Genomic DNA, 14,173 nt, shown 5'->3' on the forward strand with positions numbered 1-14,173 from the left:
AGACTGAGGCCATCAGAACATATTCTGGGGCCTCCCTTAGGAAACACCAGCTCTCTCTGGTGAGTAACACCAAGGCAGTCTTAGGAAGAACTCTTGTGGTCTTGGTTCAAATTCTCTCCAGCCTGGCATGGTGGCACACACCTGTAACCCCAGCACATAAAGTCAAGGCAGGAGAATCAGCTTTGGCGACCTAGTAAATGTGAGGCCAGCCTGGGTAACATGGGACCATACCTCATAAACCAAAACACAAATAGAAAAGTCAAATGAACTATTTCCATGAAGAAAGAATAAAGAATGAGTTTGAATTTAGGAATTACAGCTCTCCTGTCTCCTTTCCCCACAGAACTTGGTCCTGTATGAAATGAGAGGCAAACATACAGCCTTTGCATATTGTGAATTGATGTCCTCCACCTGACCATTGACACATGAGTTATAGAGCACCAATCTACACAACCTTAGCATGGAAATGCCCTTCTTTTATAGCGACTCGGCTGTTATCTTCATGCAGACAATTGAAAGCTGATTCCCCCTGATTTCTGTGAAATTAGGAGCCCTCTAACAGTCCCTCCTTGTTACTGAGTTAGAACGATTCCCAAGGAGACTGCGAGCTCTGTTAGCCTAGCCTCTCCATCTTCTACTAGGATCTCCTTACTTAACAGGGGGCGGGGGGGGGGGGAGGAGCACATTTTTTGCTCAACTCTTCTTCACACTATCCAGGAACAACTTTCTTCCCATTTTTATCCCATGAAATCTAGATGGGGTCATTTCTATCTCCTCAATCTTGAAAAGGCTCTAAAACCAATCTACACCTCCCTGGCCATTACTGTACCAATGGTCCAGGGGAAATCAACCTTGGTGGAGTGTGAGTTCTGATGAATACATACACGTCTACTGTTTTCCACTGAAAGCCTCTGGGGTGTCTAAAGGTCACAGTAAGCTTCCCCCATAGTCACAGTCTTTTGACACGCAGTCACTTTCTCATAGGGAACAGATGGTGACAGATAGTTTCAGTAATGCACCAAGAGCATGAAGTGGAAGGTGTGGTGCGGACTCCCTTGGTGTGTTGCTGAGGGTGTCCACGGGAGGACATGCGACGTTTGGAGAGAGTATAAACGGACAGTGAGGGCGTGCCTGCATAGCCAGCCCTGCGACACTTCACTGGTCTCACCTCTTCACTGATCTTCACTTTGCTGAGAGAGTCTTGGGTTCTCCCGGCATCACGGCTAGCTCTGGTCTCTCCGGCTGACTTGGGCCAATTTGGCAGAGGCCTGGCTTTTCCGCTGGGTCGCGCCACTGCTGCTGATTTGTGTTTTGTATCCTGACACTACTGAACTGGACTGCTGGTGTCCTAACAGAGATAGTAATCACCCCAAAGAACTGCTTCTAAACAGGCCCGCTTCCCCTTGTCCTAGTCACCATCTTATCTCCGCTTCCTTTGGACAGTGGGCTAGAAGAGGCTGGAAGCATCTGAGAATCCTTATTAAAAGCAGGTTTTAAAAAACTAAGCCTACAAGAGCCGTCATTCATTCAGTTGCTCGTCCAGTGAGAGGCACAGAGATGATGACCATTGCTGGATGGCTGGTTTGGTTCTGTGGACGAACTTAAGATTGAGGGAGTCACAATCCCCTCCCATGATACAACATAGATATGGCCACGCCTACCTATATTCAATTTACAGTGGACGGATGTATGTGGGTATCCAGAAAGGCTTTCGTAGTGCACCTTCCTAGAGTGCTACTTAGCTACCTTCTTTAATAGCCTTCCCCATCCTCACAGTTATTGCCAAAGTTTAGGCCTTCTTTGGTTCATATCTGAATTACAACCTTAGCTTCTGTGAATAAAAAGAAAGGGTAGGGGTTGGTTGGTCGACTGGAAAGGCCACTGACACATAAGAGAAATGGCCTCCAGGCCATTATCAGGTCTCCAGGTGGCAGGAAGAGCAGTAAACAGAAGCAACATAATAAAATATGGGGTGTTTGTGTGATGGAGGCCACACATTGAAGGAGAGGAGAGGGGGCAGGGACACTGCCTGGGTGTGGAGGAGGCAGCCAGAGGAGCTTCTTCAGAGGGTAACAAAGGACATTTTATGAGTTTGGGGAAGGGAGTGGGGGAGGAAGCTTCACACCACCATACAATTGAATTCAATATAGCATAGTGGAAAAGATCCTGGAAGAGCCTGACACCGTAGACTGGAAGTTTAATTCCCCTCTAGAGCTTCCGGGAGGTGTGGCCTGGTTCTTCAGGCTGTGGCATCTGGCCTAGAGGGTCAGGCTGTGTTCTCACAACTCCTCCTTCCCCACGGCACATCACCTTTTCTAGGACCATATAAAAGACCATCTGAAGCAGAAAGCTTGCATTCCTCAACCAACACACCTGTTCACTAGTGAGTACACTTGTGAGTAGGTCAGCTTTTCAGGAGAGTCTGTCTGTCCATATAGTCACCCCCCCCCCACTTATGACAAAAATTTCGCTTTCAAATATGACTCTTCTGATGTCACTTTCTTGTCTGCAGGCTGGACACAGCTGCACAGACGTCTCAGCTCCTCATTCCCTCATGTTAGCTGTTTCTCAGCATTCCAGTGGGCTCTCCCCAGGCCTCAGTGATCCCTTCCCTCCCGACTGTCTGTTGCATACAAGGGAAGACCACTGCACTCCTTGTGACTGAAACATGGTGTTTGTGTCTTTTAGTTCTTATGTTAATAAAACCCAAAATGGAGCCAGGACTAGTGGTTCTCTCTATTAGAGGGCCTGCCTCTAATCCAGGATTCAGAAAGTGAAGGCAGAAAATTACAAAGTCAAGGCCAGCATCCAGGTACACAGTCAGTTCAAGGGCAGCCTGGGCTACAAGCCGCCCCTGACTCAAACAAAAATCATGGGAAATTACTGAAACTTCTTTTTTCAAACAAACATTTTTGAAATTCATTTTTCATTTCATTTCTTTTTCAATTAAAAAAAAAGTACCCTAGAGACACTGCAATATGTGGGAAGAGAAAACTACTGGACAGATGAGTCTAAAGAGAGTATTCATGACTCTTCAAGGGCTTCCCACTCGCTGAGTGCTGAGGAAGTGTCGTGACACCAGAAAACACTTCTAGAAGCTGCTACACCCTACTCTTGATTTCCCAGGACCTGCACAGCAGAAGGAGACATTTCTGCAAGTTGTCCTCAGTTCTCCACCACATGCCACGGTACTCGGGCATCCTTCCCTGCACACACACAAAGTAAGTGAATAAAACTGTAATAAACATTTTTAAAAGTTAAGACAAACCAATGAATATACATCCGAAGGCAAATCCAGGTGTATTTTCTGTGCAGAGGATAAGAAGAACCTGGCTCCCAGCAGGTTCTCCCTAACACTGTCTATGGATACCACAACTGTAGGCTTGGTGCCTTTGGCCGCATAGCAGGAGCCTACTAGAACTTTCCTCAGAGTTGCCTCCTATCCTTAAATCAGCCCTCCCCACTTTAGAACTCCACCTAATAACAGTCGAGTAACTTAATAAGAGAGAGTTCCAGCCCAGGAAGTCATAGCTCTGGGCTGAACCTTCCCAAGTGATTACAGATGTGGATGCCTCTGGGACACACGTATGGAATTGAAACAGCCTTTACTTGGGCACAAGGATATCCGATTCATCGTTTTATAGTCCCAAGTCTTCTGTATAACCTTCCTGGAAGCAGAAATTATTAAAGTGCTTAAAAATAGTGATCCTCAATCAGTCAGCTAAAACTAGAATGAGGCTCACTGGTCATTGGTTGGGGTCTGTGTCTTCAGCCTTGTAGTACAAGGACTGCTGTGAGACAGTACAAGTGTGGGGGCAGGGAGACCTCACTTCTGTAGTGCATCGGATGAGACACGGTCGGAGTTATATAATTCGAGGATTATATCAAAGGCGGTCAGTTGCACTCACATCAGTAGGCATCAAATTGCTTATGAAAATCAGAATACATTTAACGTTAGCATTAATTGAACTGAGGATATATATCCCCGTGGCAATGTGCTCCACATGCCTGTGTGTGTGACCAATCTGTTAGATATATATATGTATGTATGTATATATATGTGTATATATATATATATACATTATAATAAATAAATCTAAAATCTAAAAATCTGTAAATATATGATATGGAGAACTGAAGCAAATTTAGATAGGTTTCAGTGAAATAAACTCCTTTAAAACTTTCTCTCTCTCTCTCTCTCTCTCTCTCTCTCTCTCTCTCTCTCTCTTTGGTGGAGAGTCAAGAAAAGAATGCTTCCCTGTAACCCAAAGAACACGTTTCCTTCTGCCCCGTGCTGGCCTCACTAGCACCTTTTGGAATGCTCTTAGGGCCCCTGCCAGTGCTAACTCCACAACTGACCTGTTTTGTCCCCGACTTCATTCCAGCTGTTCTAGGGCTTGCTCCCTCCCTCCCTCCCTCCCCCGCCCCCCGGGGCGTCGTTGGCCAGGCAGAGTGAATACGGAAGGAAGCTGATTCTGCTCTGAGTTCTGCGGTGGGATCGCACCCTCACCCCACCACCCCTTCGAGGCTTCTTGGGGAGGTCTCCAGGGCAGGACTCCGCAAGGCCAGGGCTCGGGCCGCCTGGACGCGGGAACAGCGAACGCGCACCAAGAGGCCACGACCCCCGGCGAGGCGCCAACCGGGCGCTGTTTCGGAGCCCCGGAGCCCAGGCTGGGCAGGGGAGCCAGCGCCTGCGCAGCAGGAAACGCCCCAGGCCGGGCCCGCAGGGCTAGGAGAGCAGAGTCTGGGAAGGTCAGCGTGGCGCCGGGCCAGGGCTGCGGGCTGGGCTCACCTCATCCTGGACTTGGGAGGGGCGAGGCACCGCCCGTGGGCCTGCCGATGCCCCGCCCGCCCCCTCCATGGCCCCGGCCGGGCGAGAGCAACAGCATGAGAGCCGGTGCCGCCCCTCACGGCCGGTGGACGCGTGGCGAGCCGCGGCGGCCACTCGTGGGCGCTGCATGGGGACTCCGGGAGTCCCGCGTCGCGCGCGGCGCAGAAGCTGGGGACTACCCCGGAGCTTCTCTGCGCTGGCGGCAGCAGGACTACTGTGCACCGCGTTGACCGCCTGCATCTGCTGGGGACAGCTGCCCCCACTGCTCTGGGCGTCTTCAGCCCCACAACGCCCGGTGGGTGTGCTGCTCTGGTGGGAACCCTTTGGGGGGCGCGGCGGCCACCCCAAACCTCCCCCCGATTGCAGCTTGCGCTTCAACATTAGTGGCTGCCGCTTGCTCACCGACCGCGCGGCCTATGGGGAGGCTCAAGCAGTGCTATTCCACCACCGCGACCTGGTGAAGGGACCCCCCGACTGGCCCCCACCCTGGGGCGCCCAAGAGCGCACGGATGAGGCGCTGGAACTACGCGTGTTCGACGACCAGGAGGGAGCTGTGGTGCTGGCTGGAGAAGCCCTGGAGACCACAGGCTCTCGTCCCCCGGGTCAGCGGTGGGTGTGGATGAACTTCGAATCGCCCTCCCATACTCCGGGGCTGCGGAGCTTGGCCAAAGACCTCTTCAATTGGACACTGTCCTACCGGACCGACTCGGATATCTTCGTGCCCTATGGCTTCCTCTATCCCAGGCGCCATACAGCTGACCAACCAGCAGGATTGAGCCCCCCGCTGGCCCGCAAGCGGGGACTGGTGGCCTGGGTCGTGAGCCACTGGAACGAGCGCCAGGCACGGGTCCGTTACTACCACCAGCTGAGTCGGCACGTGTCTGTGGACGTGTTTGGCCGGGTGGGACCCGGACAACCAGTGCCAGCCATCGGGTTGCTGCATACTGTGGCCCGCTACAAATTTTACCTGGCCTTTGAGAACTCACAGCACGTGGATTACATCACTGAGAAGCTGTGGCGGAATGCCTTTCTGGCTGGGGCTGTACCAGTGGTGCTCGGTCCAGATCGTGCCAACTATGAGCGCTTCGTGCCTCGTGGCGCCTTCATCCACGTGGACGACTTCCCTAGCGCTGCCTCCCTGGCTGCCTACCTGCTCTTTCTAGACCGAAACGTGGCTGTCTATCGCCGCTACTTCCACTGGCGCCGGAGCTTTGCGGTGCACATCACCTCTTTCTGGGATGAGCCGTGGTGCAGGACCTGCCAAGCTGTGCAGACCTCTGGGGACCAGCCCAGGAGCATCCACAACTTGGCCGATTGGTTCCAGCGATGAGGCCATTCTGCTGTGAATTGACTACATCTCCTTGGCTGAGTTTTCTAAATACCCAATTTTTCTTTATGGGAAGAAGATGAGTTACCAGTTAATATTATTTAGTACAAGGATGGGAAAATTGCCTTCATGACTATTTTTTGCAGAGAGGTGGGCTGACTCTCCGGTAGGGGGCTGTGGTGTTCTGGGTGAAGGAGGCCCTTCCTTACCTGTCACCCAGGTAAAGAAGTGGCCTATCCTTCTGGCCACAGGCCTTATCAGGGGCCCATGTGACCTCTAAATTTTAGATGTATTTGTTCTGTGATCATGGTTGCTTGGACGAAGGAAGAGCTGTTGGGTATGGGATAGTGGAAGGACTGTGCCCCTCTAGGTGGGGTTTTCTTTGATGGTTGGATTCCTCTGAACCCTCTGAACCTGGAAAAGATAAGTCATTGACTTCCTTCACCAGCAATGTGTGTCCACTGTCCCCAGCCCTGTGAACAGAAACGAGAGACGAGCTTATCCTCAGAGGGAAATTAAGATGAAGACTTGGGTGCCCCTCACTTCACCCTAGAATTCTCCTCCTGAAAAGCTGTATTTAAGTGACACCCCAAATTCTTGGGCCTAAAGGAGAAAGTATTTAGTAGAAATAAATGAAAAGTCCCTTTACAATGTGAAAGACTGTCTTGTAATTACTTCTTCTGTCTTTATAGTTTCCCGTAACCTGGATTAGGAAAACATTAAAAAAAAAAAAAAAAAGATATGAAAGAACCACAATCTTCTCCCAGCCAATGTTTACAAATGGAAGAGACATAAATGGCGATGTCTTGCCCACAAATTTGTTTATTCTGTGTCTCTGCTGGACCTGAAGTTTAAGCTGGAGTGTGAGTCCTTCAGCAGCGTTGGCACTGCTGTGCAGAGAGCAGGAGAGGACTTCAGCGAACTGTGGGTGTGCACAAGGAGGAAAGCTTCGGTGGCACCTGTGTGTGGTTGTCCCGCTGTCTGTCCAGTTTCTGCTCAGTGGAGCTGATCTGCTGCTGTTTACTATGATTAGTCGACTGTTTTGTTCTCCCCCTGCCCTGCTCCTCGGACACCCACTCATTCCAGTGCCTTGGACCCTGCACTGCAGGACCAATCTTGAAAACACAGTCATTGATTTTCCCGCTCAACGGATGTCAGGGCATGCCTGCTGGTGCCAAATGCTGGGCGTGAGCTCCCAAGGAGGTAAAGAAAGGTGTGAGGAATTGTCTCCCCCTTGGAGTCCCTACAGGCTACTACTGCCACAGGGGAATAGGGATTTTGGATACACAAAGTATTGTTCCTAAATCAGCCAGCTGACTGAAGGCCTCGAGTTACTAAACGAGGACCCTCAGACACTGTTATGGGCAGAGCCCAAGATTAACTTGCTGTATCTGACAGTTCTGCCTCAGGACAGTTATCTGAATCTTAGATCAGATTCGCATCCAAGAGCTTTCATTACATATAGGCTTGCAAAGCTATTTAGCCCTAGGAGCTTCTATCCCCTGCCTTCTATTAAAGGAGCCATTAAAGCTGTGAAGCAATAGCATTGCCTCATTACAGTGTTACAGTGTGGGCGGAGCCTCGGTTGTAGACCACCAGCTACCCAACAAAGGTCAGCAAAAGTTCTGGGTGGGGGGGGGAGGTTTGTTGGCTTACTTTGGTTTTCAGGCAGTTTCTCTGTATAGGCCTGGAACTCTCCTTGTAGACCAGGCTGGCCTTGAAATCAAGAGATCCACCTGTCTCTGGCTTCCTTGGGCTGGAATTTAAAGGTGTTTGCCATGATGCCCAGCTTAAGAGTTCTGTTTTTAAGATGACTATTAATGAAATATTGGCCAGGGGTCTCAGTGTTGTCGGAAATCTCTATCCGGCAGCGGGAGAGGCTTCAGGATTTGGTAATCTGGGTTACTTTTGCCTTCCAGCTGGGAACACTAGGATGAAGAATGAACCTGGGCACCAAGTTCCTCTTCTGTGAACTCGTGTGGGAGGAGGGCACCCGAGAATTTACCGTGGGAAGTAGGCGATGCCGCCTCGTGTTTAGTGGGCAGTTGGCTAAACGTGTGTATTCAGAAGCGTACTGCCTACTGTTCTTCGCAGGGATTTTGTATATCCCCATATGCATTTTACTCCTGAAATTAAATTTCAAGATCTATTACAGAACAAATAAAAAAAAAAGGAAAGTTAGTCATATATTATCTATTTCAAATAAATCCTTAAAACTGAGCCATATTTCAGGATCATGCAATTTCTATATAGCATATATTTTCAGTCTCGAAGTATGTATATTTTGATAAAGTTATGTAATTAACGTGGTTTGTATTGTTTCGCCGACACCTTCTGCATTAAATCTGTGTAAAACTAGCCTGTGTTTACGGAACACTTATTATGAGGAGGAGCGCTTTTCAATCTGTTGCGGATTTCAAAATGTATTTTCTGTGATTGCCATGGCTTTGTTTAAGGCCCATGCTTTCCTTTCGAGCTGAACACCAGGGTAACCTTTTTACCCCTGGATGACCCCCATTCCGTGAACACATCTGGAAGGATCTTCTCAGAAGCCAGGAGAACTTGCTGGCAGGACTGATTCTTTTGTGTTCCCAAGCCCTTCCCTGACAGTCAGAGGAAGGCAGCTAGGGTGCCAGGGTGCATTCAGGAAAGAGCTTGCCGTTGGGAGCCAGAGCCTGAGACAGGGGCTTGGCCACTGTTGGCTTCCGTGGCCTGAGTCAGGCCAGTTATATAAGTACTTCTGTTGTATGGGGTGAATGTCCCCGGAAACCATCCTGGTGAATGGTGTGCGTGCCCAGGTGTTTTGTCCATGGTAAGGGGCTGTGCCATGCAGAATCAAATCCTTGAAGGCTCAAGAGCAGTTCAGGATGTTTTCTGTCCAAGGCCAAAGTGGCTATTCCCAGCTTCGCAGACTGGACACTTTGTGGCCTGTGTCCTCTGCTGTGGGCGTGCAGGAGCAGCCTGGAGGATGCAGGCAGCAGGGACACTAGCGGCTCGCCCTAGCCCTAGAGTCAGACAGAGGTCACCAACTCAGCTCCAAGTGTTTACAGGTGATGCAAGACAGTCAGGAAACGTAACTGTTTTTAAAAAGTGTAACCTGACAGGCATCTTTTAAAAGGGATTTAATAATTAGGATTTAAGAATTCTGGGGGTGGAAACTGCTGGGTTCCCAGACTAGCTTTGCAACATTCCCTGGTTGTCTGCTCTTGGGCAAATTATTGAAGCTTTCTGTGTTTAGGTAGTCACATCTCTAACTGCAGGTAACCATGTATGGAGGTACAGAGGGGTAAGATAAGACCGCCAAGGAGCCCTGGCCCTGAGGATGTGCCTGGAAACTGTTCACTGAGATTACCAGCACTGGGGTCACCTACAGAGGAAGGGACCAAGGTCCCGACCCTCTAAAGGACTTGCCTAAAGTGACATTAATGTGCCTTGTGTACTTCACATCCCTTGAGCACTGTCACTTAAACTGCAGGGTGAGGGGGCTGATCAAAAACTCTAGGGACCCTCTGGCTCCTCTCTGTCTCTGTCTTTGTCGTCTCTGTCCCTCTCGGTCTTTCTGTCTGTCTCTGTCTGTCTGTCTCTGTCCCTCTTTGTCTTTCTGTCTCTCTGCCTCTCTCTCTCACTCTGCTAATTGGCTCCCTAGAGCTTAGAGGGTTAATTGCTCTCTGTTGGCCTCACACCTAGGAGCAGAAAACTGGCTGGGGATGGAGCGAGGGAGGGGGAGAGAGACTATGGGATTTAGCTCCAGTGTGTGTGTGTGTGTGTGTGTGTGTATGTGTGTATGTGTGTATGTATATGTGTGTGTATGTGTGTGTATGTGTGTATGTATATGTGTGTATATGTGTGTGTACGCGTGTGTGTATGTGTGTATGTGTGTATGTATATGTGTGTATGTGTGTGTGTATGTGTGTATGTGTGTATGTATATGCGTGTATGTGTGTGTGTATGTATATGTGTATATGTGTATGTGTGTGTGTATGTGTGTGTGTGTGTACATTACACTTCTCAGACACCCAGGAGAGGAGCCAAGGTCTTGGTGTTGAGTTGGGCAAGGCACATATGTCACAGGTCACCCTTGCCTATGTCTCAGGGACCTTTATGCCACATGGTCTCTTAACAAATCCTGTCTTTATGTAAATAAGCTGAGGCTATTTTGACAAGTGATTGAAGTAATCAGATAGAAAATAGCTCCTCATTTATAAGCACTAACAAATTCATCTCTGACCCACGGGCATCTTTCTGTTGATGGGGTGCATCTGTGAGTTGGCCGGCTTGGCACTGGTTTGCCCAGGTGGAGCTGCACCAGGCAGGCCCCGCTCGGCCAGCCTCTCTCTGTTGCTTCCTTTCTCATTTAGCAGTGACTTGTTTGCAAGGGCACACGCTCGGGTTCCCACCGGGCTTGTCCCCACATGCTCCTGTGTTCTCAACAGTACAGTCACTAGCTCTGCCCACCACCGCAAGCGATGTCCATTTTGGGTAGAATAGAGACCGCAAACCTAATGGGGGAGCGGTGGGCCGAGAACAGACAAGGCAGGCCTTACACTTTATAGAGGGCACAAGATTCACCGAGAGAGGAAAGTGTGAGGTGGAACGAACACTGGGGATTCTCTTCTGCCTTCTCCAGCACACACACAGTGACATACTGAAGTACCGAAGGCAATGTCACCCAGGCCATCTAACAGGAGCAGGACCTCCAGGGGAAAAACCTCAGTACCACATGGGTTAAAGTGTGAAGCCAGCTGGAGAGTGACCAGGGGGACAGGCCTGGAGTCAGGAGAACCAGAGTAGAGATCCCAGCAGGCCAGCCTTAGGAAGGAGGGCGAGAGCAGGAGAGGAGTGGGCTGAGGGCCCAAAGAAGTAGAAGACAGTGGGGCGTGTGCACCAGATGAGGACCAGCTAATGAAGCCATCCGCCACGCCCTTCTGCTGAGAAGAACCCTTTGTGCAGCTTGAAACAGCCTCTGTGGGCCATTGGGAGTGAAGTTGTGGCAGGAACTTACTGAACAAGGAATTAACATAAAACTCAGATTCATCATGGCAGGCCCTTGAATGCTTATGAATGCTACTCTTTTTGATCTGGGGAAAAAAATCTCCTGTGTAATTCCAGTTAGCATACGTCATCAGTCCTCAATATCCACTTTTAAAGAAATCAATTTTTGGAAACAATCGCCAACATTCTTTTAATGTGTGGGGGGCAGCGGGGCATGGAGGATAAAGCACATTTTCATTGCCTGCAGAGCTTGTAAAACTACTTCAAGTGAAATGTGAAGAACTGGGTTTTTATGACATCCATCTTGAGATCTTTAGTATTTTTTTTAATTACAGTGCCTTGGGTCAGTGAGATGGCTCAGTGGAGAGAGCGACTTGTGATCGGGGTTTTATCTCCTGGTCCCACATGGTCAACGAGCAAACTGGTTCCCCAAAATGTCTCCTGACCGCCACTCATGTATATGTATGTGTGTGTGTGTGTTTGTGTGTGTGTGTGTCTCATGCATACCCACACGCATACACACATATACAATTAATGAATAAATGAATAAATGAATGGCTCGTGCATACCTACACGCATACACACATATACAATAAATGAATAAATGAATGGCTTGTGTATACCCACACGCATACACACATATACAATAAATGAATAAATGAATGCCATTTTAAATTGCTGACTCTCATATAATACTGCAGGAAAGAGAATGTCCCATTAGACCACATTCTGAGCATTTGTGAAAGATCTTTTCAAAGGAGGAATGTGGAGTGTGAGTAATTAACAAGTGTGTCTGAGTGCCTCCTGTGCCGGGCTCCGCAGTCGGACAGGGAGAGGTAAAGAAGATGGAAAGAAGCGGGGAGGAACGGAAACCCCTGAAGAGCAGCCCAGCAGGGCCGTGCAGGCGGACCCCTGAAAGGGTCTGCAGACTATTGGCTGGTTAGAATTCCAGTTCTGTGGAGAGCCTGCAAAGTTGTGGGTTCAGATGCTGATTGCCTTCCCTTGGGCTAAGTCCTGGCCCTCCAGAGCAGCTGTCTGTGCCTGTCACTCTGTGTCAGAACTTCTGTGACAGTAGACAAAACCCTTGTAAATCTATTGATCTGGCAGGAAACTAGCTTCTACCAACCCCAAAGCTAACAGTGCCACCAGGCAGCCTTGAGCTTCCCCCACCTTGGTATAGCAAGCTGATGTGCTCACCGATGCATTTAAACTAGCCTCGAGTTATAACCTTCTCTATTCTTTAAAACTGTAAGACCTCTGTGAAATTGCTTCCACATTGGAACCTAGATTTCAGGTAACCTAAATCTGTGTTTTTTAAGCAGTGGTCACCCAAAAGGCTCCAGAATAAACTACATCTTATGGAAGATCTCTTTTGTGTCAACAACAAACCACTCCAAAAACATGCTATTGCCACAATAAATGTCTGTTACAGGAAGAGTCCTCACGGGAGCCCTGGAAGCATCGGGAGCCCTGGAAGCATCGGAACCCTGCAAATCAGGGAAGCACCTCACACACACCATCCCACCACCACAAGCTAAGTTCCTGTAATGCTATACAGAAAAATGCCAGTACTGCAGCCTCTGGCCTCAGTCTGTTGTCTACCTGGCGGTTGTCACTAATACTACAGTTAAAATGAGAGCTGTGTTCAAGCAGCACCTTCAAAATGACTAATCCCCGTGGAGGAATTTGCTCTCCTAGCAAGTGGGCACACCTGTCCACACCCCCTGGTTTTCTGCTTCTCCTGAGGTCAAGTCAACACACTTTATCAGGCTCCCACGTCTGCCCACTATCTTGGTGATCAAATAAAAACGCCTCAAGACAATGCTAGAAGCCCTTTCGGTTTGTCAAGTCTTCTTGGGGAGGAATGCAGATATGGTGCCTGAACTGTATGCTCCATGCCAGAGGTTGCAGCTGACTAAGAATTGTTATTTGCAAAGCTCTTGGTCCATACAGGACGCTTTAAGTACATACTGCCTCTAATCATCGTCCTCAGTGAAAGACAGTGGGATGGTGACAGCCATTGGTCCTGGTCTCCTGGTCTCCACAGTCATGTGATTGCCTTCCTAGAGTTTGGCTGGGTTTGGGTAGCCCACCCCAATGAGCATGCAGACTCATGGCTGACTTTCTAAGACAAGGTTATAGAGCCTGGCTTTCTGTCTCTTCCTTTCTTCTTTCTTCTTGATTTTGCTGCCTATCTGCTGTTGTTTCTTTAGTGAATGAGAACACTGACAAGAAACTACAATTACACTACAGCATCTGAGGCCTGCAGTGGCGATACCCTCACCTTTCACTGACCTGCCTCCCGATTGCTCCCACCAATGTATTTTAAAAGTGCTGTAATTTGTAACTTTCTTTGTCCTGTTACTGTAAAAACTCCATGAACCTGTTTGCATATTGGAACCCAGAACCTGGGGTAACCTGACCCTGCATTCTCAGGCCATGGTCACTCGTAGTTTGGTTCCAGAATAAAAGTAGCTCTTACTCCCTTGGGGTTGAGAGGTGTGTTTCTGCACAGACACTGTGCTTCCGCTCCTCATTTCCATCCTCTTCTCCTCTTTCCCCCCTCCCCTCCCATTTCTCCCTTCTCTCTTCCTTCCCCTCTCTTTTCTTTTTTCTCTCACTGGGACATAAGATAAGAAGTCTATATATGGATGAACTTTCTTAGATAATCATAACCCTCTGTTTTCAGATTCTGGGCTTTAATCTAGGCAGTTTACAGAGTATTCTGTGTATTGAGGGAGTTCTTGTTTGTTGTGTTTATGCCTGAGCTACAGCTCACTTGACTTTACTGTCCCAGCTTTCGAATATTCTAAGAAATAGGAGGAATTATTGCGGTTGCTTTAAACCCCCGCTTTCCACATCATTTCTCTTTGTTGTTTAGACACCTGGCAGTGCTTTCCTGTCCCTGGAAGGAAGTGGTTCAGGCTGCTCTCATCCACAATGACCTGGCCCGCATGCCAGCAGCTCCGCTGGGTGCTGCTCCAGACGCCACGTCCGTCCTTTGGGTCAGTGCATCTGACATT

General features: G+C 49.0%; 1 protein-coding gene across 1 annotated transcript; it reads left to right on the forward strand.

Annotated features, from left to right (window-relative positions):
- Window positions 1-4,446: 4,446 nt before the first annotated feature.
- On the forward strand, window positions 4,447-8,516 carry Fut4 (fucosyltransferase 4). The gene is made up of 2 exons (XM_052189103.1): window positions 4,447-7,361; window positions 8,078-8,516. The coding sequence occupies exon 1, from the start codon at window positions 4,860-4,862 to the stop codon at window positions 6,159-6,161; it is 1,302 nt and encodes a 433-aa protein (XP_052045063.1). The 5' UTR covers window positions 4,447-4,859; the 3' UTR covers window positions 6,162-7,361; window positions 8,078-8,516.
- Window positions 8,517-14,173: the final 5,657 nt, after the last annotated feature.

Source organism: Apodemus sylvaticus, chromosome 7 (genome assembly GCF_947179515.1).
Source record: "Apodemus sylvaticus chromosome 7, mApoSyl1.1, whole genome shotgun sequence".
Lineage (NCBI taxonomy): Eukaryota > Metazoa > Chordata > Mammalia > Rodentia > Muridae > Apodemus > Apodemus sylvaticus.

Excerpts from the sequence above, each read along its gene's own strand:
- Fut4 (XM_052189103.1), top strand. The coding sequence starts at position 4,860 with ATGGCCCCGGCCGGGCGAGAGCAACAGCATGAGAGCCGGTGCCGCCCC.